We start from the raw sequence: 23,191 nt of genomic DNA, 5'->3' as shown, positions 1-23,191 counted from the left end.
ACCAGCTCTCTTGCTTAATGTCATTCAGAATTTCCTAGGAGGCTCAAGAGGTGATGGGTTAAATTTCCGGGAATAGGTCAAGTTGGGAGGATGAGGTTTGAAATGAACTGGGAATGAGCCTTTATGGTCTAGAGAAAGTTCATCTTCAAGGGCTCTAAGCATTAGAGCAAGCTTCCCACCACCTCTATTCTGCCAAATTATGAAGAGAGGACATGACAGGAATGTTTTTAAAGAGCCAAACACACTGAGGTAAAAAATGAAACAGTTTTTCATCCTAAACCCTTAGCCCTGAACTCAAGTATGCTATTTTGCTTTGTTTCTAAACAGATATTAGGGACCCCGACCAAAATGACAGTGGAGTTGGGAGGACTGTTCAGGCATATTCCGATGCACAAGCCCTCACAAGTGACAACAACCCTGCTGGAGGAATCTGGTTGTACAATTTAAAACCCTTACACAATACTGAGCCTTAGATTGTCATGCGTCTGGAAACTATAACCGTTTTTTGAAGAATGCTTTCCAAACCATGTAATGCTTTTAAAGCTGTTTATCCAAAGAGCTGGATGTGCTGCGGTGGCCAAAAACGGTCTGTCAGCTGTCACAGGTCGCATGTCCCGTCCACATTTCTGTAAGCACACTCCATCAGTCTCGGCTGCCCTACCCCCGGCAGACAACAGATGCCAGTGTTGGGAGACATTTGCTACATAACTTTTACCCAACAAGCCTGCCTCTAGGGCAGATTTCCATGTCATGTGGAGCCTTTGGCTGAACTCTGCTGCATCCCAGAGGCGTCTCACTTACAGCTCACACGAACAACAGTTTGGGGTCACCTGCTCGCCACAAGTGGGTTCAGGGAAGGTTCGTGGTCTCTGCACACATTCTCTGGTAGAGTTCTTGAACATGGGTTAAGAGCCCAGGTGAGGCCCTCCAGCCAGCAGTTCCAGCCAGGTTCGTAGGCCTGATTTAACTGTTGATTTTATGTGACGAGAACAAGGAGGACAAGAACCAAGCATAACACAGAACTCCCAAGATTCATAGCACAGCGAGGAGTCAGCCACATTTCAGACTGATACAACTGTTGCTTTAATTCTGTCCCATAGTCTACACTCAGGAGAGACCACTGAAATAAACACCATTGCTTGAGCTGTAACTCTGAGCTGCAACACTCTGGGCTGAGTGGTTTATATACATTACATAATTCAACCCACATCACCACCCGCTGAGGTAGGTATTATTATTCCTAGTCCTTATGAGTCAAAGGGATCTCACCTTTGATTAAGTGAGATTAAGAAGGGGAATGCTTGCTTCAGCCCAAGGAGCAGGACACTGACTCAAGCCATGGACAGCCAGCAGGGCCTTGTGCCACAGAGATGTGGAGGCCACCAGAGCCTGGAGCGTGTTCTCTTTTGTCACTGGCTGTCACATTTCTGTCCAGCACCCAGAAGAAAAGAACCTGCGGTTTTATGTTCTTCCCACATCTCCTTCGGAGACAAGCCCTTTCTCTTTGAAGAAAGACCTCTTGCCCTCCGAGTGTCAAGATAAGAAAACTTTCAGCAGCTTCCTTTGCAAACTACAAACACCCATCAGCACCCAGGATCTAAGTAAGTCACTCACCAGCTGCCAGCCCCTCTGAATAGCTTTTATGGTTCAAGGAGGGGTGGTGACAGGCTCATGTCACTACCATCAGGTGTGCTATTTCTTTCATGTCCCTTGGATTTGACAAGAGTCTTCTACAACCTGTTTCTTTACAACACACAGAAAGAGAGATTGAAGAGCAATACCAGACTCAAAGCTAGGATCAGACTGGCAAAAATCACTCTGGCAGAGGGGCTACAGGCTGTCTTCATAGATGCCCCAAAGTTGCTGCGCTGGTGAACTGAAACAATCCATGTGAACCACACAGAACTGGGCCTGTGTCACAAGAAAGGCTTATAAATGCTAGCGTGTTATTCCGTATTAACACCACCAAATGTGTAATGGTGATGTGAGCAGAGGTAGCAGGAAACCACCTCACACCACAGCTACTAGGGAAAGGGCAGCACTAAGGATGGATGAATTAGCATCAAGTCTGCATTATAGGGCTTCTGATTATATATGGCAGATGTAGTACAGCTCCCCACCACAAAACAAAACAAAACAAAACACGTGAAAGCAAGAGGCTTCACATGGCACATACCCAAGCAGACAAAAGGAAGGTGTCAACAAGTTTTAGAAGCCAAAACACACATGGAGACATGGCGATGAAATGTAAGCCTGAGCGAGGGGAAACACCAGAGCAGTGAGCTAATTACTATGGCAGAACTTGCTAGATTTCAGAAAGACAAAGGCCCTAAGGAGTCCTGAAGGCCTGGGTATAAAGGGGACCAAGGAGGTGTGTATGTGTGGCACAGCTCAGTCAGTGTTTCCACCAGGTCATCATCACATGACCCTCCAGAGCCCTCTTCAGCCTTACACAGAAGGTGGATAATCACCAACATCGAGTACTGTCTATTCAGAAAAGAAAAAGACAGAAACAAACACAAACAGAAGGAAAAAGTCAGAGCAGGGGTACGACAGGAGTTCTGAGGGTGATGCAGAGGACTTGTAGGGAGGATCAGGCAATAGGGAGGGCCAGCCCATAGGGAGGACCAGCCCATAGGGAGGACCAGCCCATAGGGAGGGCCAGCCCATAGGGAGGACCAGCCCATAGGGAGGACCAGCCATTAGGGAGGGCCAGCCATTAGGGAGGGCCAGCCATTAGGGAGGGCCAGCCCATAGGGAGGGTCAGCCCATAGGGAGGACCAGCCATTAGGGAGGACCAGCCATTAGGGAGGACCAGTCCATAAGATGGATGAGTGCTAACTCTAGGGAGAATTCCCATAAGAAAAAAATGAAACTGATAACCATCTAAGTTGTTTAGAAATGCACAGAGAGGAATTTGTGGGTAAATTAGCAAAAGGCAGATGGAAATTACAAAACAGAAAACTAAGCAAACAACAATATTAAAGGCAGTTACAAATTTGGGGACAGGGTTGTAGGGTTGGGGACCACGACAAACCAAACAACTTAAAAAGAAAAGTATAACAGTAAACCATGTGGCTTCACCAGAACACCATTTACACAGTCATAATGTGCAATGTGAATATTGATTCACCAAAACAGGATGAGAGAATTATCCTGAAAGCAAAAAAGAACACTTACAGTTTCAATAAAAAGTCTAATGGGACTAGTGAGGGACTAGTGGTTGTTTGCTCATTCATTCACTTTAGAATTACCGAGACACACAGACACCTCCAAACTGAAGGAACCATAAGAGGCTGAGGAGGGGGGTGCTGCAGAGTGCTGTCTCAGAGCATGGCATCCTGCATCTTCATCAGAGAGGCCACGACTCATCCCAAGAGACCTCTGAGATCAGGCCTGTTGACTGCTGATGGTCCCTCATAGGAAGGATGTGGGGAAGGTCAGGAGATCCTCACCCGATCTCAGCCACGCCCTTCTGCACCTCCCAGCTAAATGCATGCACTTAGCCTCAGAGTCTGGGGGTGCTCGAGCATACAGACTGTAGGAGGGTAACTGAAGGGACACTTGACTTGTGCATATGTGGATATCGTCATCCATGCTTCAGTGAGACTTTCTGATGGCGTGGACGCTCTGGGGTCACCTATGCCCCTCCTGTAAATGACTCACCACCTATGCTCTGTAAACTCAATAAATGCACTGGTGGCCCAAGCTGGACTTGGCAGACTCATACTTCAGCCTATTGTTTGTGCCCTCTCAGGAGGGGACAGACATTTGTTTGCATCTCTCCTGGGAGAGTGTTCCCACAAGAGGGGAGCTGCCCTTTGGGCATCAAAAAGCAGATACAGGGGAAGGTGGGCAGAAGACTGCAGAGTTAGCTACCGAGACAGTAGAAAGTCTTTGGGTTTAAAAAATAAAGTTAAAATGCTGAAGTCTGTGGTGGCACTGTTTGTAACCCCAACGTTTGGGAGACAGAGGCAGAAGAATCAGGAGTTCTAGACTAGCCTCTGGAATGAGTGAAACCCTGTCTCAAGCCCCCCTCACCCCAAAGAGAAGCTATCGCCCCTTAAATTAAGATTTATTTTTTTAAAGGTATGTTATAAGAAAGCAGTGCAGGCCAAAAATAAAAAAGAAACAAACAAAAAACATTGTTCTTAACAACTGCAAAGTAATAGTTACTTTGTATAACATGATACAAAGAGCTGAAAAATTTAAAGACTGGTTTGTTAACTTTAAAAATAGTGACTAAACTATTTGTTTTGAAAGAGCTGCTGTAAACCTGGAAATAAACAGAAGGGGGGACCTGGAAAAATTGAGGGGGGTCCCTGGCTATAGTTTTACTCTTTTTAAGCTGTTAATTCACCAACAAGTGCATTTTAAGTACCTCACATTTAAGTTAGTGAACGTGTAAGTGGTATTTGAGAGTATCAACAGGGTGCTAGAGATGGCTTAGTGGTTATGAGCATTGGCTGTTCTTCCAGAGGACCTCACAACCGATTATAATTCTAGTTCCAGGTGATCCAATGCCCTCTTCTGACAACTGTGGGCACCAGGCATGCACATGGTGCACAGACATACATACAAAGAAAACATCCCTACATGTAAAATGAAGAGCATTAAGATACAAACCAAAAGGTTTAGTGATGTTCTACCTGGATAATCTTCAAAGCAGTTAGGCCCCAATTATTCAGCTATTCTCACTTAATACCTACTGCATGCATAGAAATAAGTATTTGCCGGCCAGTGGTGGTGCATGCCTATAATCCCGGCACTCAGGAGGCAGATTTCCATGAGTTCAAGGCCAGCCTGGTCTACAGAGCAGTTCTAGGCAGAGTTACTCAGAGAGACTGTCTCAAAAAACCAAAACCAAACAAACAAACAAAAAAAGGAATAAGTGTTCAATAACCAATGTCTACTTTCAATTTGCAATATTACTAAGCAGCTGTATCTGGAAAATCACAAGTCAAGAACTGATGAATCTGAATTAATGAGATCCCTAACAGTTCAAACCAAACACACACACACACACACACACACACACACACACACACACACACACACACACACAAAACCATCTGAGGTTCCTGCCTTCCCTATAAGGCAGTGGTTCTCAGTCTTCCTGATGTTGCAGCCAGCCCTTTAATACGGTTCCTTATGTTGTGGTGACCCCCAACCATCAAATCACTTCATAACTGTAATTTTGCTACTGTTATGATTTGTAGTGGAAATATCTGATATGTGACCCCTGTGGGGTCGTGGCCCATAGGTTGAGAACCACTGTTCTAAGGCTTAGCAAAGCACATGTGGCAGGTTGGCTGGTTCCACAGTAGAGGTAAATAGATGTCAGCTATTCTCACCCGAATTGTGCCGCTGAGGTCAGCTGGTGAAATCTGGGGAACCCATGAACCCTGCCCCGGCCATTCTGCCTTTCTCAGCAAGGTTGACTGGATGCTAGCCAGGATCCCCAGGACCCAAGCTCTTCACAGGAAGAGGTGCGGCTCCATTCTTCCTCTTTGAAGTTTTCTGTGGTCGCTGGGAATTTTATGATATGACCCAGGTCACCCCTGCCATTATCGATGTTTGAAGTCTGTTTGGGGAAAATGTACCAGGAGCGGACTCCAGTGTGAACACAGAGCAACAGCCTCATAAAAACGGCTTTCCTCCAGGGGTTCAAAGGACTCATCAAAATGCTGTGGGCTCGCCCTGTTGCACCAGCTCCCTAGGGTAGAGAGCTACGGAGTGGGCAAGTCAGTAAACTCTAAAACCAAGACACGGTTCCCTCATCACCTGAGATCAGTCGGGGCTGGGCTAACGCGGCCAAGTGGCCTTCTGACAGATTGGACCCGGGCTCTCTGCTCACCACTCACATTGCCAAAATTAAAGTTTATTGCGCAGGTCAAGTGAAGGACTAAATTAAGTAAATTATTGTAAGAGGTCTTTCTGATATGTGATAAAATCTTCCCAATCACTACTTTGAGAAACCTAGTAAAATTCAGGAGCAAGCCAGGACTGACAACAGTTGGCAGGAGTCCAAAGTGGAGCATTGCGTTTCTGCTGCTGCCCTTGAGTATTCCAGATTAATCCACCATCACTGATATGTGCTGTTTATCAGCAAGAGAGGGATCATCACTACATTTTCCAATAGAACAGCTTGTCGAGGAAATTAACCAGGTACAGGTGCACCTGTCACCAGTAATGTGTTTGCAGAGTCACCAAAGGTGACAGGAGGGTATTGTTGCACATTTTCACAAATCTCTGAGTTTTACTTAATCTAAAACAGCTGTATCCCATGTCTGCTCCTACATGCACTCTGTTGGGGGTTTTGGAAAACCCCATTAGCAGGATAACACTAGTGTATACCTATAGTTCATATATAAGCACATGAATATAAGATCAGGGCTAGTACTGAACTTGGGCTTCCCACTGGTCCCTGCTCTAAGGTCCCACACATGCTCAAACCTGAACTAATTAGAAAGCCCTTCCCACTCCCTACTTAGTCCACTCAGGATGCTGACTCATCACTCTGTCAACTGACTTGATTATATAAGTTCACTATGGTGAGACAGTTTCACCCAGAGTACGCTGCCCCTGACAACATGGAGCTGATCTGGTTTTATTTTCCTCTGATAAGACAAGTTAGCGGGAAATGTAAAGGATTCTGTCTCTGAAAGGTGGAGAAAGGCGAAAGAGAACTGCAGCACCCCAACCTACCGCGGCTCCCGCCAGCTCACTGTCCTTTACCCTACACGTCACCAGTTTCCCGTCCTCTGCTCGCCTGCAACTGGGGTCAATGCTGTACGGTTCAGAGCTCTTCCCATTTGAAGCTCTCTGCCTGGAGCCCATCTTTAGGAAGACTCCAGTCTCACCCCAGACAAAGACACTACTGCAGCAGGGTTCGAGGCTCATGACAGGCATCAAAACCTAAAATCAATGCCTTCCAGGCCTTGGCAGAGGATTCCCACAGGCAGCAATTGGCTCCGCACCCTTCTTTAGGCACAGAATACAGACTTCTATCTGTGAGAACTATGGGCACTGCTTTTCTGGAGGTTCCCACTGAAGACCAATGACTGGATTACTGATTCTCAAATGGCAGAAGCCCATAACCGACAGCCGGCATGCTGTTTTCTCTGTGCAGGACCTGCTAGTTGAGACACGGGGCCTGGACTTGAGCGGCACTCTTTCTCTTTCCTGGTACAGTTGATTTTGACTTTAGGAGTAGGATCGTGCTGTTTCCATGAAGTCAGTCATCCTGGCATGCCAAAAATGGCAAAAATTAAACGCTCTCCTTTCTAGAAATGATTATAATGTACCATGACCAAAAAAGTGTTTTCCCCCCTAACAGATAATCTTGCATAAAAATGAGTCATGGGATTTCAGAAATGGAAGGCTTTTCTCAAATAAGTGTGAGCATGAACACACACGCCTTGCCTTTCTCTCAGCGGTAGCGCTGAGCTTTCCATAAGTCATGCTATAATGAGGACGGCATTGTCTGGGCCTTTTGAGTGAAGGGGAGGGGAGGATTTAGAGTTCAGCAAGAGGGAAGAAGTCTGTCTCAGAAAATAAGATTTCTCTACTTGTGTTCCTGTGAGAAAATTTTAACTTATAAGGCATGAAGGCCTGTTAAGATGTTTCTTAAAAATATCTTCTCCTGCAATTCCCTCAGCCTGAGTTCAGACCGGAGTGAGACAGCCACTGTCATTAACACAGCTCCTGGCATCGCTTCTGGGTAGCAGGGGAAGACTAAGGCATGTGATAAATGACCTAGCTGCTTCCACACCTGCTCCTGGGAGACCTGGTCTAGCAGTTGAGGGACTGAGAAGCCATGAGCAGAAGACAGATGAAGTGGAGATCAGGATGTCCACTGTGCTCTGTGGACAGCGGGAGAGGCCAACAGTTCCTCCCTTTGTTTGGATATAATGATGCTCTGGCTTCACCGAGACAGAATCTCAAGCATGCTAACAATCGTGGCCCACCACAGCAGAAGGGTGTCAGGCTGACCCGAAGAACCACCTCAGCAAGGACACAGAGAGCTCCAACCTCCACCCTGACAATACGCACATCCGCATCCCCGCTCCCTGTTCACATCTGGGAAGTGCATGCAGAACCACAGGCTGAGAGACCCAGTGCATGTTCGGAGCGTTAGTTTAGTGAGTAGCTAGTGAACAATATTTCCCTCTGAAGACACACACAGGAAAAAAACCCCATAAAATTCATTTGCCATCTGAAGACCAAACAGGAACTTCCAGAGAATTTCTGGCCCCGTTCAGACAAGGTGACTGCTTTCCTGTCCTGACAGAAACACAGCTGGGGAAACTGAGAACACATATGTGTTTTCATGAACACCTTCATTCTATTAGGCTTTGCTCTTTGGGAAGTCCCTAAAGGTTCAGGTCAAACCAAGCCTGCTGGTCATCTCCATGGACAACATCAGTGCAGGCAAGAGGGGCCAAGGCAGGACCACCACCACCGGGGAAGGTCTGGGGGCAGTTCTTTCCCACTCCTGAGAGCTAGGGGGAAGTGCAAACGCTGTACCAGAAGGGGTCCTAACTAAGGAAAAGCTGGCCATTAATAGTGTCGTTAATAAATTTTGGGTGGTGTCTTGGGAGTGTTTTTAGGAAAAAAAGTCAAAGATGCCCCACATAAATCCTCTCCATGAAATCAACCCAGGCTTATTCAAAAGAAACTGGAATCTATCTCTGGGCTCGGCACAGGGTCCTGAGATTCCTGACGGCTATATTCTTAAACACTGATCTATCATCATCCTTCAAACCCCCCTTCCTCCTTATCTAACTTAAATAACCAGATAAGCCCAACACTCTTGGGCTTCGCTAAATGCGTTTAAATATTTCAAGTTCTGCCAACTCCCATTTCGCTTGCCTTTTGGGGTCTTGACTAAAAAGGCAAAGAAATATTTTGGAGGAAACCTCAGGGCCCAGCTTCATAAATCTCTGTCTGCCATTTCCCAGCATGCTGTACTGCCTGGAGTCTGAACACAAAGAAGTGTGGGCCCAGGCAGGCAGTGTCACCTTCCCCCGCAGGCATCCCCCTCAGTACCATGCATTCAGGCAGAGACCCAGACATGCCAAGGCCAGCTGCCCTGCTTGGCCTGGTCTGCTCAGAGAGGGCAGTTGCTCTTCTGTGGCACCACGAGTATCTGTGCCATTTTTATAAACTTTACTTGAGAACAGACGAATGTGGCCCACTCCACGTAGACTAAAAGACACGCCCCGAGCCAGCAGAACACAGCCTTGGAAAGAGCTTCCTGTTTCGGTTCCAAACCACACATACTTGTGGAGTTAACAAATTCTGGGGGGGAGTGGGGGGAGGTTTACTGGTCTGCCACATGGATGCAGGGCCAGAGGTGCCGCTGTCATCCGCCCTCTTCCTCCCTCCCCCACATGCCTTCCTAAGGACTGTTAGAATGCATGGGAACATTGGGAGAAAGTTAGGTGGCTGTCTTTTTGGAATGCCCAACATGGAGAGGAACTTGGAAATATTTTAATCTGAAAGGACATAAGGAGGGGGGTTCCTATAAATAAAACTATGCTCTAATAAACATGAGAAGGAGCCAATGTTTCCTGTAAAGCTACTATGCAGATGGATTACTGGAAGGAGTACTCTTTCACAGTTTTATGACTTTGCTATCATCTGCTCCAAAGTTGGGTCATTTAAAACATAGATGGCTCAGATCTAAGCCTTCAATGGGATGAAATATGGCAAAGGAAGCAGAGAGTCTCTTCCAAGTGCGGACTCAGAGGCAGAACTCTTGGCCTCTTGGGTTCTGTTCCTGGCGAGCTCCCTGGGCTCAGGTCAGTCTTCGGTCAGAATCTCACTTTTAATCCCTTCAAATCATTTGTTAGTCCCTGTTGTCTAAACAGTGGGGAAAAACCCTGAGTAACACCCCTGGATCCTGCTCAACCAACCGGGATAGCTGGATGGCTCTACCTCACTTCCAAGAAGCCAGGGTGATTTATCCCTTGGGTAGTGTCAGGGTGTTCTGGGAGAGCGCGGTGTTATCGGAGCAAACCCTGGAGACAAGGACACGTTTTCCCACCTGCAGGGAGCTCTGAGCATGACCTGAAGATAATATTGCCCAGCCTTACTGTACTCTTCATGGCTTCTATATTAAAATAACCCTGGTTGGGCTTCAAACCCTTGGGAGGTAGACTTAACAGACAGGTATCTCTAACCTCTTATTTACAGATGGAAAATGCTGAGGTGTGGACAGGCTAGAGATCAAACCAGCAGGGTTGGGACTCTGCCCTGTTGCTTTCTGGGTCAGGCACTCTGCTCTCATGAACCCATGGCTTCCCATTAATAACCTGGACCTCGACCAACACGCAGAGGGAACCTGGTGAGAAGGCTTCAGAAGACCTGGTTCACCTCTGCAGTACAGTAGAGGGCACCATGATTGATCTGCTGGCCTTTGGGGGCAGCTGCTGTGGCTTTCCCAGTCACCAGCCCGCAGGAGCTGAGAGGATAGGTAACTCCTCCTTTGAGTGGCCCATGCCCAGAGGCCCTTCCCTTAGTTCTGTGGCTGGTTTCTAGGCAGAGTGAGTGTCCAAGCAGGGCACTACGCAGCAGGTGCTGGGCTGGGGTCAGGGGATGGGCGGCCTGAGTCTGGCTTTACCATCTCCAGCCAGCTGTGTGGCTGTGGAAGACCACAAAGCTTTCCGAACTGTCTCTAAGTAAAGCTCAGAGATGGGCGGGACTGGGCAGGTGGAGGCCTCCAGGCTTCCTTCTTCCCTTTGCCTACTCACTCCTTACTTGCACTTCAGGCTTCATCTCAGAAGAGAAGTGTGTCCTGACTGCTCAGACCTCTGGACCATTCCCCAGCCCTGCACTTTTTCTGATCAGACCCATCACAGCAGCATCTCTACATCACCGCTGGGCCACCTAGCATCATCCGGCACATCCTTTACATGCTTGTTTGTGCCTGCTGCCTGGATTAATCCTGAGTGGTCCAAGGCTAGGGGCAGCCTTATATCCTTATGTATTCTCCGCCTAGAGTTCATAGGAAATTTTCAATCAGCATTTTCTGACTGGAAATGAATGAGTGAATGATGGAAACCGGATAGCACTAAGTCAAACTTTCTGTGAAAACGCTGGATGACTGGTAAAAATAACAAGAATATTTCTACTCCTACAGCAACCATGGTGCCATGGTTTATGCTCCAAGAAAGGATACAAAGCCTCCCAGGGGCTTGCAAACCACTGCCATGCAAAGGTTAGTCAACACCCATAACCCTTGCAGCAAAGAAATCTTGTTCTGTTTTGTTTTTTGAAATAGGGTTTCTCTGTGTAGCCCTGGCTGTCCTGGAACCCTGTCTATGACAAGACTGGGATTAAAGGCATGTACTACCACCACCTGGCAGAAACCATCTTCTAAAAATTTCAATGTTTAATCATGTGTATATGTGGGGAGAAAATGTCTGTGCATGTCTGCGTTCAAGTGCTCATGGAGTTCAGAAAAAGACACACCCTGGAACTGGAGTCACAGATGGTTGTGAGCCGCCCAAAATGGGTGCTAAGAGCTGAACTCAGGTCCTCTGAAAGAGCAGCACACGGCTCCTAAGCAGTTCTTTGGGAATGTTTGGGGGACTTCAGCTGTATTTGTACTTTATGCTGGAGGAGACTTCTTGGGCTTTGAGCAGAAAGAAAGAACTAGCTGGAAACACACTCTACTGCCTGCCTGTCCTCACTACTGCATACATGCTCAAAATACACACCAGGGCTGTTTTAGCTTTGTATCTGAGAATAGAATGCAGCTTAACTTTTAAAGTAAACTCCATAGCCCTCACCCTCTACCCCCCACCCCCAAACAGCTGCTTCCAGATGGAAGACATTCTGGCAGAATACATCGCAAGGCCTGGTCTATAACCACAGCACTTTTGCTACTACAGCAACATGCCCCTGATGAGGTTCTCTGGTGACAGACAGTGGCATTCATTTTAATTGGGGTGGACTCCACTTTGAATCTTACTAGAGAAGCAACAGGTGTGGGCACAGCCCAGCCCAGCCTCTAAAGAGGTTAAGTGCTTTACCTGCAGAACATCAGCTATCTGGGCTACAGTGAATTCCAGATGGACATAGTGGAGCCCCACTGGGAACAGCAACCTTCCTTGTCTCTCTGGAGAAGGAGGCTAAAACAGACCATTTACCAAATTCTAATTTAAAGTGGCTGGGTTCTGTGGGATTGGGTACTGCATGAACCATCTCTGATGTCCAGTCCTAGCTGGTGTTAAGATAAGAAAAATATCCCACAGCAGAATCACTAACTTGCTTGCGGGAGTATGGATGATCGCTTTTCCAAGGCTGGAGGACTGGCTGGCATTTTTGACTAGAAGGAAACCTAAGAGAACCACCCATATGATGAACTGCATCTGCAGGTGTTCTAGAACTACACTGAGTCCAGGAACAAAGACCACCAGCCTTCAGTGAGCTGACGGACATGGAGGCATAATTAGCTTGGGGAACCTTATAATAATATAATCCTAGTTTGACTTCTTTAATCAAAGAACCAGACATTGTATTCGCTTATCTATATCCAACCTAGTATTATGTATTTATGGAAAAACACATGCCACTTTTTGTGTAGGTAGATGGAATGAGAGCAGGAGTCATGTAGCCCTTGAACTTGCTATGACCTTGAACTCCTCGGTCTTCTGCCTTCACCTCCCCAGTGCTGGAATTATAGACATATGCTGTCCCTTCTTCACGCCAGGACATGCCTCCTCTACGTATATTTTTTTTTGCACAAGTCAGACATTTCTGCTATGTGTGTTTAGTTAATGACATATAGCTAATGCAGAGAGCAAATCATTAAACACATCACTGTGGACTAGAGAAGTCTCAGACCTGAGCTTAAAGGTAGAGATCCACTGTCACCATGACCACTGACCTGGGACCACTGAGTGTGGCTGTGTCTCTCACCGCCTGGGCTGTCTCAGAGGCAAAATCCAGGGCACCTGCCACTGGTTTGGTCACAGTGCCCACGAGTCCTTTGCCAAGGCCAGATATGAAGCCACTGACACCTCCTTCTGTTTTCACTCCTTCCACTGTTGATGTTATAACACTGGTCAACCCACCAATGATACCTAGAGAGGGGGAAAACAAGGGTTTCTGTGACCTGGTCAAGGACAAAACCAAAAGCATTTCAAACCAAACTCTCAGTTCACAAATCTAGAATGATAAAGGCAGTATGTTGCTCTCCAGACACACCACAGTCAAGGGACCCAGGGGACTTGTCTAGAAAGTCCAGAATTAGATAGAGGATATTGTACCAGAATCAAAGGAGCATGTGTCTTGGATAATTAAAACAAAACAAACAACAAAACAAAACCTTGGTCTTAAGAGTTTGGTGGGTAGAGTGCCTGCCTCGCCCACAGAGGCTGGGTTCAATCCCCATTGCAACAAAAAACCAGGCACATTAGCATTAGCACACACTTGTAAAACTAGCACTATCGGGGTGGAGACCAGAAGACCAGAAATGCAAGGTCATCTTGAATTCAGCTACATAATAAGTTCAGGGCTAGCCTGGAAGAAATGAGATCCTGCCTCAAAAAACAAACAAACAAACAAACAAATAAAAATCGTTATTCAACCAATTAAGAAAAAAAAAAGATGGGAAGTTAATGGTGCCCCTCCTTTTTTTTCTTCTATTTCAAGTTTTAGGCAGCATGTAGACAAAAAGAGAAGAAGATGGGATGAAGTAATAGGAGGCTAGAGAGTAGGGTCCTTGGGGAAGGTTTTCAGTCCTCTAAAACATCAGGCAGGAGGCTACCTAACCACATGTTTCAGTTGTCCATGAATACTGCTAGGGAGGCCAATACCACCCAATGTTTGACATGGTTCATGTAGTGCAGCATGTTTTGCTGAGACCATTAGAGTAAATGATGAAGAATCCATTAAGGCACCCCAAATAATTCGTTACAGCTGCCAAGGCTAGCCAGGACCCTGGGGGTTGTGTCAAGCTTAAAAGACCAATCTAAGTGAAAAGGGCATTCAAACGTTTTAAAAGCTGACAGCAATGGTTGACGCATGCCCAGAGGTGCCCACAAGTTGGCAAATGTGAGTGAGGTTGCAGGCACTGCAGGGAAGAGGCAGGCCCTGTCCAGTGAGCGTTTCCAGGACTTGGGCCAGGGACACTCACAGGATGTTTACCCTCTGACAGTCGGGGTGTGAGGAAGCTCTCTGCACTCTTCAGCTCTAGTGAGACAAATTGGGGAAGGAAGCTGGCTGGGTGAGAAAGTACTAAGAATTCATAGCATTTCTTTCAGATCCAGGGTCCTTTTGCTCCAGTGAGGCAACATCCCCATCCTAATCTCCACACAGCCACGACTTAAGAGACAGACTTCAGTGGTCCTGGGTCAAGCAGGACTCCAGGTTTTTACTCACTTATTTCATGTGCGTGTATGTGAGTGTGTGCGCGTGCATGTGTGTGTACACAAGCTGAAGTGCATACAAGGAAGTCAGAAGACAGCTTGCAGGACTCAGCTCTTCCTTCCCCCACATGGGGCCTGGCTATTGAATGCAGGTCCTCAGATGCTAGGACTCCAGCTTTCAACCAAATAGGTGGGATGGAGTCTGGTCCTATCACCATGTGAGTCTTTTCCTCCTTAAAGGAGATACTCCTTCCACACTGCTCAGGGCTGTGTCCTCTTGGATGAGATGACACTGGTTCTGGTCTCAGACTGGCCTAACTGGCTCCTGGAAGGGCTATACAGCATTGGCACAATCCTGGATTGGCTGTGACTTTGCAACTGTGAACAAATCACCAAGCTTCTTAGCACATGGCTGTGCTCATCCAAAAAATCAAGACCAGCCACCTCTCTGCGAAGAAAGGATGGCAATTAGACACCTCTAATAGTTACTGCATTATCGTTACAGTTAATAAAGATGAAACCATTACTCCTGAATGATTACTCCAAACTCTACTTTAAAAGTCTATGATCAGATTAATTTAGCCCAACTCTATATCCAGCCCAAGTCTACATCCAGCCTGATTCTCGGGAGTTACAGTTGATGAGTCTCAGGAAAGCGAGGACATCTTCTTCCAAACCTCCCAGTACAATAAACACTGTATCCTAAGTATAGGATTAGTCATGCTTCCATCATCATAAAATTAAGACAACTGGGACTAGTCATTCTGTGGGACTGTCATGGTGTCAATGATTCCTAGGATCTGACCAAACATGCCAGGCATCACTGAGCAAGCACTATGGGTCAGGGGACTCTGGATGGCCCTTGGCTTTCTTTTTTTTCATTTTTTTTTTTTTGTTTTTTGTTTTTGTTTTTACGAGACAGGGTTTCTCTGTATTGTTTTGGAGGCTATCGGTCCAGCCCGGCCTCGAACTCACAGAGATCCGCCCTGCCTCTGCCTCCCGAGTGCTGGGATTAAAGGTGTGTGCCACCACCGCCCGGCGGCCCTTGGCTTTCTTGACACTCAGTCTATCTGACCAAGAGCTACATACCACTGGCCATATGACCAATGAAGACTGACATAAGTACTTGTCTATGAGCAGGAAGTATCTAGAGCAGATCCGGGACAGCACATGGCTCTGTGTGGCTGAGCGACATTGACTTCTGGTCAATAACTGGTGGTTGAGTTGAGACAAAGTCAGAGATGACATATGACCTGTTTTGCAATTCCATGGCTTTATAATCCCATGTCTTACAGATGCAGAAATATCAAGGCCATATGTCCAGCAGCCATTTCTACATCAGTTTCTTTGGAAGGAACAAGAGGCAAGCATCCGGCGGTCATGTGTATAGGTGTGTGTACATGCATGCAGGGTCAGAGATCAGGCTCAGGTGTCATCCACTTGTGGTGGTTGTTGGAGAGTGTGTCTTTTACTTGGCTGGCAAGCCCCAGGGGTCTAGCACAATTATCTGATGTAGATGCTGGGGGTTAAACTCAAGCCCTTGTGCCTGCCATGCCAGCCCTTCTCCTGGGCCATCTCCTTGGCACGTCTAGATTCTGAGGAGATTGCTGGAACATACCCGATGCCCTTGGAAATGGAAACTGCAGAACCAGCAGAAAGTGCAATACGCACATCTTCCTGAAGAGGGACAAAGAACTGCAGGAAAGGGCGGGTGGCTGGTGGGCTCACCAGGACACCTCGCAGGGACCATGCTCTGCCAGCTTTCTCCCCCACGCCCTTGCACTGAGATGTGTATATAACGGCAATTGTGGCAGGAGGGGCATTCTTCCCCAGCCCAGCTACAAGTAACTTACCGTGAGCCAGGCCATGGATGCCGGCCACGAGGTGTTCTCCACTGGTGGCTGCATGGTACCTGATGTACTCTCGCTCAGACTGGTGCCGATTGTCCATTGTCTTCCCCAGGCCATCTGATAACGTCCCTGCAAACTGGAACAAATTACAAAATTAAGAGTTTTAAAGCCTCAGCATTATTTTCTGTATTAAAGAAATACCTTCCCTCATTCTTAGCTAGGAGTCAGTAAATTGTGATTATACAGAAAGATTAACTACTGAGTTACATATACTGTCTGGCCCAGCAGAGTGGCTCTCAAAACCTGGGTGGCGGATACAGGGAAACAAGAGGCAGAGTTGCTACAAGAATTCCCTCAAATCATTTACACATCTGTTCCACAATATAACCCAAATCCAGAAAAGCAGTTTACATGCAAAATATTCTAAACTCTGAAAGTTTTTGAGCACTGATAAAGTATTACAAGTGGAACATTCCATCCTTGTCCCATGCAAAGGACAGCAGTCAGAACGCTGGGGAACCAAGAACACTGAACAGTCACCTGTGAGGAGAATGTCACATCTAAACGTGGGTCTCCTCCCCAGGAAATAGTCATGAAGCTGGAAAACCCCAAGGATTTCGGGAAAGAGCTACTTTGCCTGTTCCCCTGAAAATTTATTGAAAAGTTAAAGGTGTGAGCTGGAGAGATGGTTTATTGGAGTGAGGCACTTGTAAACAGCACAGGGAACAGAGTTCAAATCCCTACTGCCCCTGTAAACTGCCATTACTGCTGTGCAGGTACTTGGGACTCCAGTGCTGTGTGTGGCAGCTGTGAATCGGTTAGCCACAGACTTGAGCCCTAATATTACTTCAAGTGGAAAATCCATTCTCTCCCACAAGTCACAGGATCTTATCTACCCAGGCATACTTTGGCCAGAGATAGCTGGGTTGCTGGGGCTTGCTGGCCAGCTGTCTATCTTGTTGAGGGACCCTGTCTCATGAAAACGAGGTTGAGGCTGAGAGAGCAGGACATCTCCTCTGGTCTCTGTGTGCATACACAGGCACACACATGTACATACACCACAAACACACATATATACACTTTTTAAAATTTAAATTAAATGATTATACAAAATGGCCAGGGGTGGGAGGAGAGGAGGTAAGAGTTGGGCCCCTTTGATATTAAGGACACAGCCCTGTGTTCTAAGAATCAGCTGGCTTCAAGACAGCAGATCTCTGGAGAGGTAGATAAAGGTGCAGCTTGGAGTGCTCACCAGACATGCACTGAGCATGGTGTTTGATGGGAAAGAGAAAGGGTGAGATGAACATCCTTAAACTCATGCCTTCTTTCACTCACTCAGCAATTACCAGGTGCCCATCAGGTACCCAGCCTCATTTATCAAAGGTCGCAAAGGAAGTGGGTGAAAAGATTAACAGCAGACTTGAACCCGTGACTTCGAGTACAAACCTATCGTTTCCCACAAATCAGAGGATTTTGTTTTTCCTAGCATACTTTACCCAGAGAAGCTGTCTCATCCATCAAAGCTGGATAAAAAGGACATAAAACTCTGTTTTGTCACCAGACAATTTGAAAAGGTTTAACGTGACAGTTAATAAACCACAGGGTACTTATCCTCATCATTCAGGCATAAAAAGAGAAGGGTATCAAATATATAATTAGCCTTCTCAGGAAGGATCTACCAAAACAACTGGTTTAAAGCACCAATGACCCAGGACTAACCTCTTAGAAAACGCACAGGAATGTTATTTAGATATACAGCTCAATAGGAAGACAGGAGGCCAGTGGCCTACCTGGAGGACTCGGGATACTGGGCAGCCATCTGGGGGCCAACTTCATTCTGATTTGGTGGGGGTGGGGTGAGGAAGGAGGGTTTCTGGGTGTGGTTAACACATATCAGGTCTGCCCTGGAAGCCATCAGTCTAGAGGCTTCTTGACATGAGTGGCAGGTGAGTTCTGACAGGGGAAGAAATAGCAAGTACTTCCTGGCCTCAGCTATGGGAAAGCTCCTCCTATTCCCCCACCCACACCCTCTAGTGCTGATGTGGTCTAGGGCGTCAATGGCACGCCCTCCTGGAAATCTGATCCCCATCACAGTTTGCTTTTCAGCCCCACCTTCTCCATCACTCCACAGTTAGTTACAGAAATAAAGTCAATGGCAGCTAATCTGACATCTTCCTTTAGGACAATGAGACGGACCATGGAAGGTTACAAAGCCATCACTACGGATCATGGAGATAGACTTTGTTCTTGGAGAGCCACCATGGGACAGAAAGCCAGGAACCCGCACACTGGCCTGTGCCAGAAGGCAGGCCCCTCTTGAGCACTGTGAAAGCTCTGTGCTCTGAGCCTCCATTTGGGTGAGGAGATGGTACTCACTTCACCATGTGGCTGGCAAGACTAGCAGTAGTAACCCAGTCCAGCTGGTTAGTCAGCTGCTAGTCCAAGGACAGCCATCACCCTTTCAAAGGGTTAGAACTGTGAGCAGCCACACTAGGGTTTAACTTTAACAACCCACACTCCACAGCAGAAAATGCAAGCCTCTAAATCACGTTTTCAGCGTGGGGCCACCTGTAAAGTTAGAGTGCTCAGTGGATGGTGTTCAAACCTTCCCAGCTCTGACTTCAAGCAATCTCCCCAGGCCTTGGAGCCTGTCCTGCAGCCACAGGACTCAATGCTATAACAGTGGTGACCTAGATGCACCAGCCAGCACTGGAGATCTAGAGCGTTAACCCATAGTCTGTGCTAAAGCCCCAGAGGTGGTAGGATGACAGTCACGTGGGGCATGTCAGTGACAGTATCTGCAGGATGCACTAGAGAACCCAGGCTGCCTCCAGCATCTTGGTAAAGAGTAAGCACTGACAAGAAAGTACAAGTGAAGATAAAACCAACCTTTCTTCCTCAGAGAATATGGGAAGTTACTTAAGGAGGATGGCCAACATGACCTCATCTCCTTCTACCCCTCCATGACCACTCAGACATCTGAGGCTCAGGAGGCAGCCCACGGCAAAGCTGTCACTGATACCCAGTTCTGCTTCAGCTGCCTTGCACCCAGCACCAACAGGTTCCTAGGGATTCTCTGTACAAAGGCCTATGCTAACCCCCAAGTATCTCAAGGAGAGTTAGTCCTTCATCCCAAATGCCAGATTCTTCTAGCTGCTTAACTGATGTTTCACTTTTTGTTTGTTTTGTTTTTAAAACAAGGTCTGTCTATATGTGTCCAAGCTGGTGGTTCTCTTGCCTCAGACAATAGGCATGTAACACCCTACCTGGCTAGGAGCCTGACTTTGGTTATGAAAGGTGTCCACACCTAAGTCAGTTTACCATTCTCACTTTTCTGCTATAAAAACTATTTTTGTGCAAGCTATCTAGACTTGCTGCTTGTCACTTGTGAATTGAAAGCATGAACAGATAGTCACAGGTTACTAATGTAAAGATCTGCCCTGCTGGGAAGCAGCCTTTTAGTTTGGTTTTGAGATGGTCTTGTCATCGCCAGTGTGCTGCTCTAGAACTCCTAATCCCCCTGCCTCCACTCTCAAATGTTGGGATTACAGGTGTGTGATACCTTGTCCAGCAGAAAGCAGCTTTGAGGATAGAAAAGGGGTAGATATTGAAATCTGTGCTGATGGGAGGCTGACTAGCTCTCACCAATACAGACATTTTACAGAATAAAAAGCAAAGCCAGACAGATGGACACAGTGATCAAGACAGTAGCCTCCAATCACCTTGGGGACACTTGTGTGGTCGTCTTTAAATCCACTTTTTAATTCCATCCAAGAGGGTCAGTAAAACACACCACTGTCTCTCTCTCACAGACAGCATGCTGATATGCAAGCTGTTAAAGGCAGGGATTCTAGGATCATTGTTCTCTGTGCCCACAGCCTTGTATTCCTGTGGCTGGGAAACACTCCCTCGTCAGGCCCTCAGTTTTGAAGGTGATCATCAACAGGGTGGAGATACTCACAAGAACAGGACGGTCAGTGCTGGAGTGATCTGACTGACCCAGGGCACAGTCACCTCATGCTACCCCCCCCCCACTGTCTTGCTATAAATGAATGCTGGAGTCTTGCATACAGAGTATTCATAGGAGCTGTGACTCTCAGCGGTTCTAGGGGAAACATGAGCAACTTCCACTTGGCTAAGTGGCCAGCGGATCTAATAGGCAGCAGTCCAACACAGTGAGGGCCACTGAGGCCACCTAGAGGCTGGGACTAGAGGCAGTCACAAGTGGGCTGTCTCCTGCCTTCAAGACCTCAGTCCAGAGGCATATGTATGTGTATGGTATAACAGAAAGACAACCACACTTGAGTTCAAATTCCAACGGTGACACTTAATAACAGAGAGACTGTGCACAGTGGCTTAACTTTTAGCTCTAAAACGGGCATTAAAACTGTCACTTTTGAGGATGCAGTGAGGTTAGACAATGTGGCATGGCATTCACTGTAGGAAAGATATATAAAGGACACTCAATAAGGCAGTGCCGATAAACCAGGAATAAACACATTGTACAGGGCTGCTATGGCATGACAGAGGATCCCCTGGCTTGTATGTGGTCTCTGCAGGGGGTCCTAACAGCTACGGTGCAGAGTATGCACTGGGCTACCAATGGGAAAGGTACTGGAAACCTGGAGGTCATCTGCAGGTAAGGAACCACACTCTGGTGGTTATACTCAAAACCTCCAGAGCAGAGAGGATTTGCTGAGTTAAGTCAATCTAGCTCATTTAAAAAAACAAGTTCAAGCCTACAAAAACACTTAAAGCTTCAAGTGGACGTCAGCTTAGCTAAGATGAAAGGTGCCAAGGAACAGAACGTCCTTCGGAACCTGCTCACGCACTAGCTGTGGGTGCCCCTTCTGTAGCAGAAGGAAGCGTCAGCACTCGCTGCACTTGTGCATTTCGGCCAAAGTCATTAAGTTCTATAAAGCAGTGCATTCAGCACAGGGGTGAAAACTCAGAAGTACTTCGAGATGCCTGTTCTGAATAGCAAACACACACTGTGCATCGGCTCTCCTTCCAAAATAATCCTGCTATCCGGACGCAGAGACACACTGCAAGCGAGCCTGGCCTTGGGGGCCTGGCCCTGAACTGCTGGCTTCAGAAATAAGTAGACTGTGTGATGGCATGCGGGAGAAAATTCACACCGTGTCCCTGGGTCCTGCCCTGTCCGCTTCCCTGACCCCGCCACGGTAACCAGGAAGCACGGTGCCAAAGGTGCTTGGCTGGGGAACGGGAGCTCCAGTTTCTCCCTGTTCTCTGGGGTCGTCTTTCAGTTATTTACCTAATGGAAAGCTCCTCCTTCAGATCCTTGCAGACTGCTGGTGACAGGATCTTCCTTGTCACCGGGGCAGGTGGCGACTGCACTTCACAGGAAAAGAGAAAGAAGCAATAGGACTCCGGCATGGGGGAGAGGATTTCTTTCCATCCAGGGACAAGGCTGTACAGCTGCAGCATGACCAGCACAGCTCCTAGTCCCCTCGGAAGTGCCCAGGACACACAATCAGAGTGACCACCTACATGCTGTGCCATAGGCTGGCGGGCACTCTGCGGCACTGCCAAGGAGGCCAGCACGCAGGAACAGAGCGGTGGCATCTGCATGCCACTAACAACTCCATTGTAACTAGGGTCATCTAGCTCGTCTGGACCTCAGTTTACCTATCTGCAGGTTCCTACACTAGAGGGTTTCTTTGAGGGCTTGTAGAAGTAATTAAAGCAGAGTGCTGGGCCCAGTGTCTGCCCATTTTAACAAGTTTCCCAGATGGTACTTTAAACTCCAGAGTCATTTTCAACTCTGCTAGCAAGAAAACTTGCTTCAAGTCAGTTGTGACTGGAATCACTTCAAAACTAAGGTCCTAACCATTCGCTTCTGCTCAGTGTCATTAAAACAGCCCCAGTTAAAAAAAAAAAGTCCTAGGGCTATGAATGTCGCTCAGTGACACAGCACTTGCTCAGGCTCAATGCCCAGCATAACATACAATCAGAAAGGGGGGGGAGGGGGAGAAGGGGGCAGAGGATGGAGGGGGTGGAGAAGGAAAAGACGACTTTCAAAATGTTATTCTTTTGAGTTTTGTCTTAACATGGAATCTTTCTACAGTACTTATGAACAGGAAAGCTAAAGGAAATAATGACCCCAAAGCAGTAACTGTCATTGACAAGAGGCAAACCAAACCAGTACCTGTCACTTGGCCAAGGGATGGGGCAAATGGGGACACACACTGAAAAAAGGGACAAAGAATAAGTTGGGGTTTGGTGAAAAGCGGGTATTTAGGAACCCCAGATTACTGTGTACAGGACACAGAGCAGGTTGTTTCCAGTTACAATTCTATTGGTTACAATTCTAGGAAGTCCTGAGGGTACAGAACGGGCAGGGGAGCGAGCCCTGAGAATAGTAAGGCATTTGAAAGCTGGACGGATGCTCACTCTCTGTCAGCAGCACCTCCAAGCCAGTGACCTTGCTTTTCCCCTTCTCCCTTCTCTCGACGCTTGAGGCCCTCCAGTCCTGGGATGTGTCCCGTGTAGCCATTTCATGGACAAACACTTATCAAGACACACCACTCCCTCTCATTAAGAAACAAAGTTATCAACAGGCACCCGGTTATCTCAGCACACAAGGTCTAAAGGCACCCAGTAAGGTCCAGCCTCGAGACTGCCAGGGTCGTAACTGGCCCGAGGCACATGCCAGCTGAACTGGCAAGGCTCTGCTGTTCTGCAACCGTGACCCAGTTATGAACTCAGATGTTGTTTCAGATTAATCCGGAAGCTCAGAGTGGTTTGAAGCACTTCCATAATAGGATTTGGCTTTTTCTCTCAAAAGGACTGGTAGGGTTTGCTATGAGACTGAAAGCTCCAGACTGCAGGATGGTGGCAGGCTTGGGAGAGTGACCCCAGCTGACCGGGAGAAGGGCTCGGTCAATTCCTAGGTTTTTCCCATGTGGATTACGAGGATCATAGAGGCAAGGCGCCTCT

At 47.3% G+C, this 23,191-nt stretch overlaps 1 protein-coding gene across 1 annotated transcript in view; it reads right to left on the bottom strand.

Moving 5' to 3' along the window:
• Vps13d (vacuolar protein sorting 13 homolog D) overlaps nucleotides 1-23,191 on the bottom strand; it is a 214,580-nt gene that overhangs the window by 30,203 nt on the left and 161,186 nt on the right. The window contains 2 exon segments of the mRNA XM_040735088.1: nucleotides 12,899-13,094; nucleotides 16,235-16,367. Coding sequence (XP_040591022.1) covers nucleotides 12,899-13,094; nucleotides 16,235-16,367 — 329 coding nt within the window.

This window comes from Mesocricetus auratus, unplaced genomic scaffold (genome assembly GCF_017639785.1).
Source record: "Mesocricetus auratus isolate SY011 unplaced genomic scaffold, BCM_Maur_2.0 Super-Scaffold_100042, whole genome shotgun sequence".
Taxonomy (NCBI): domain Eukaryota; kingdom Metazoa; phylum Chordata; class Mammalia; order Rodentia; family Cricetidae; genus Mesocricetus; species Mesocricetus auratus.
This window is presented reverse-complemented; position numbering and strand designations above follow the sequence as displayed.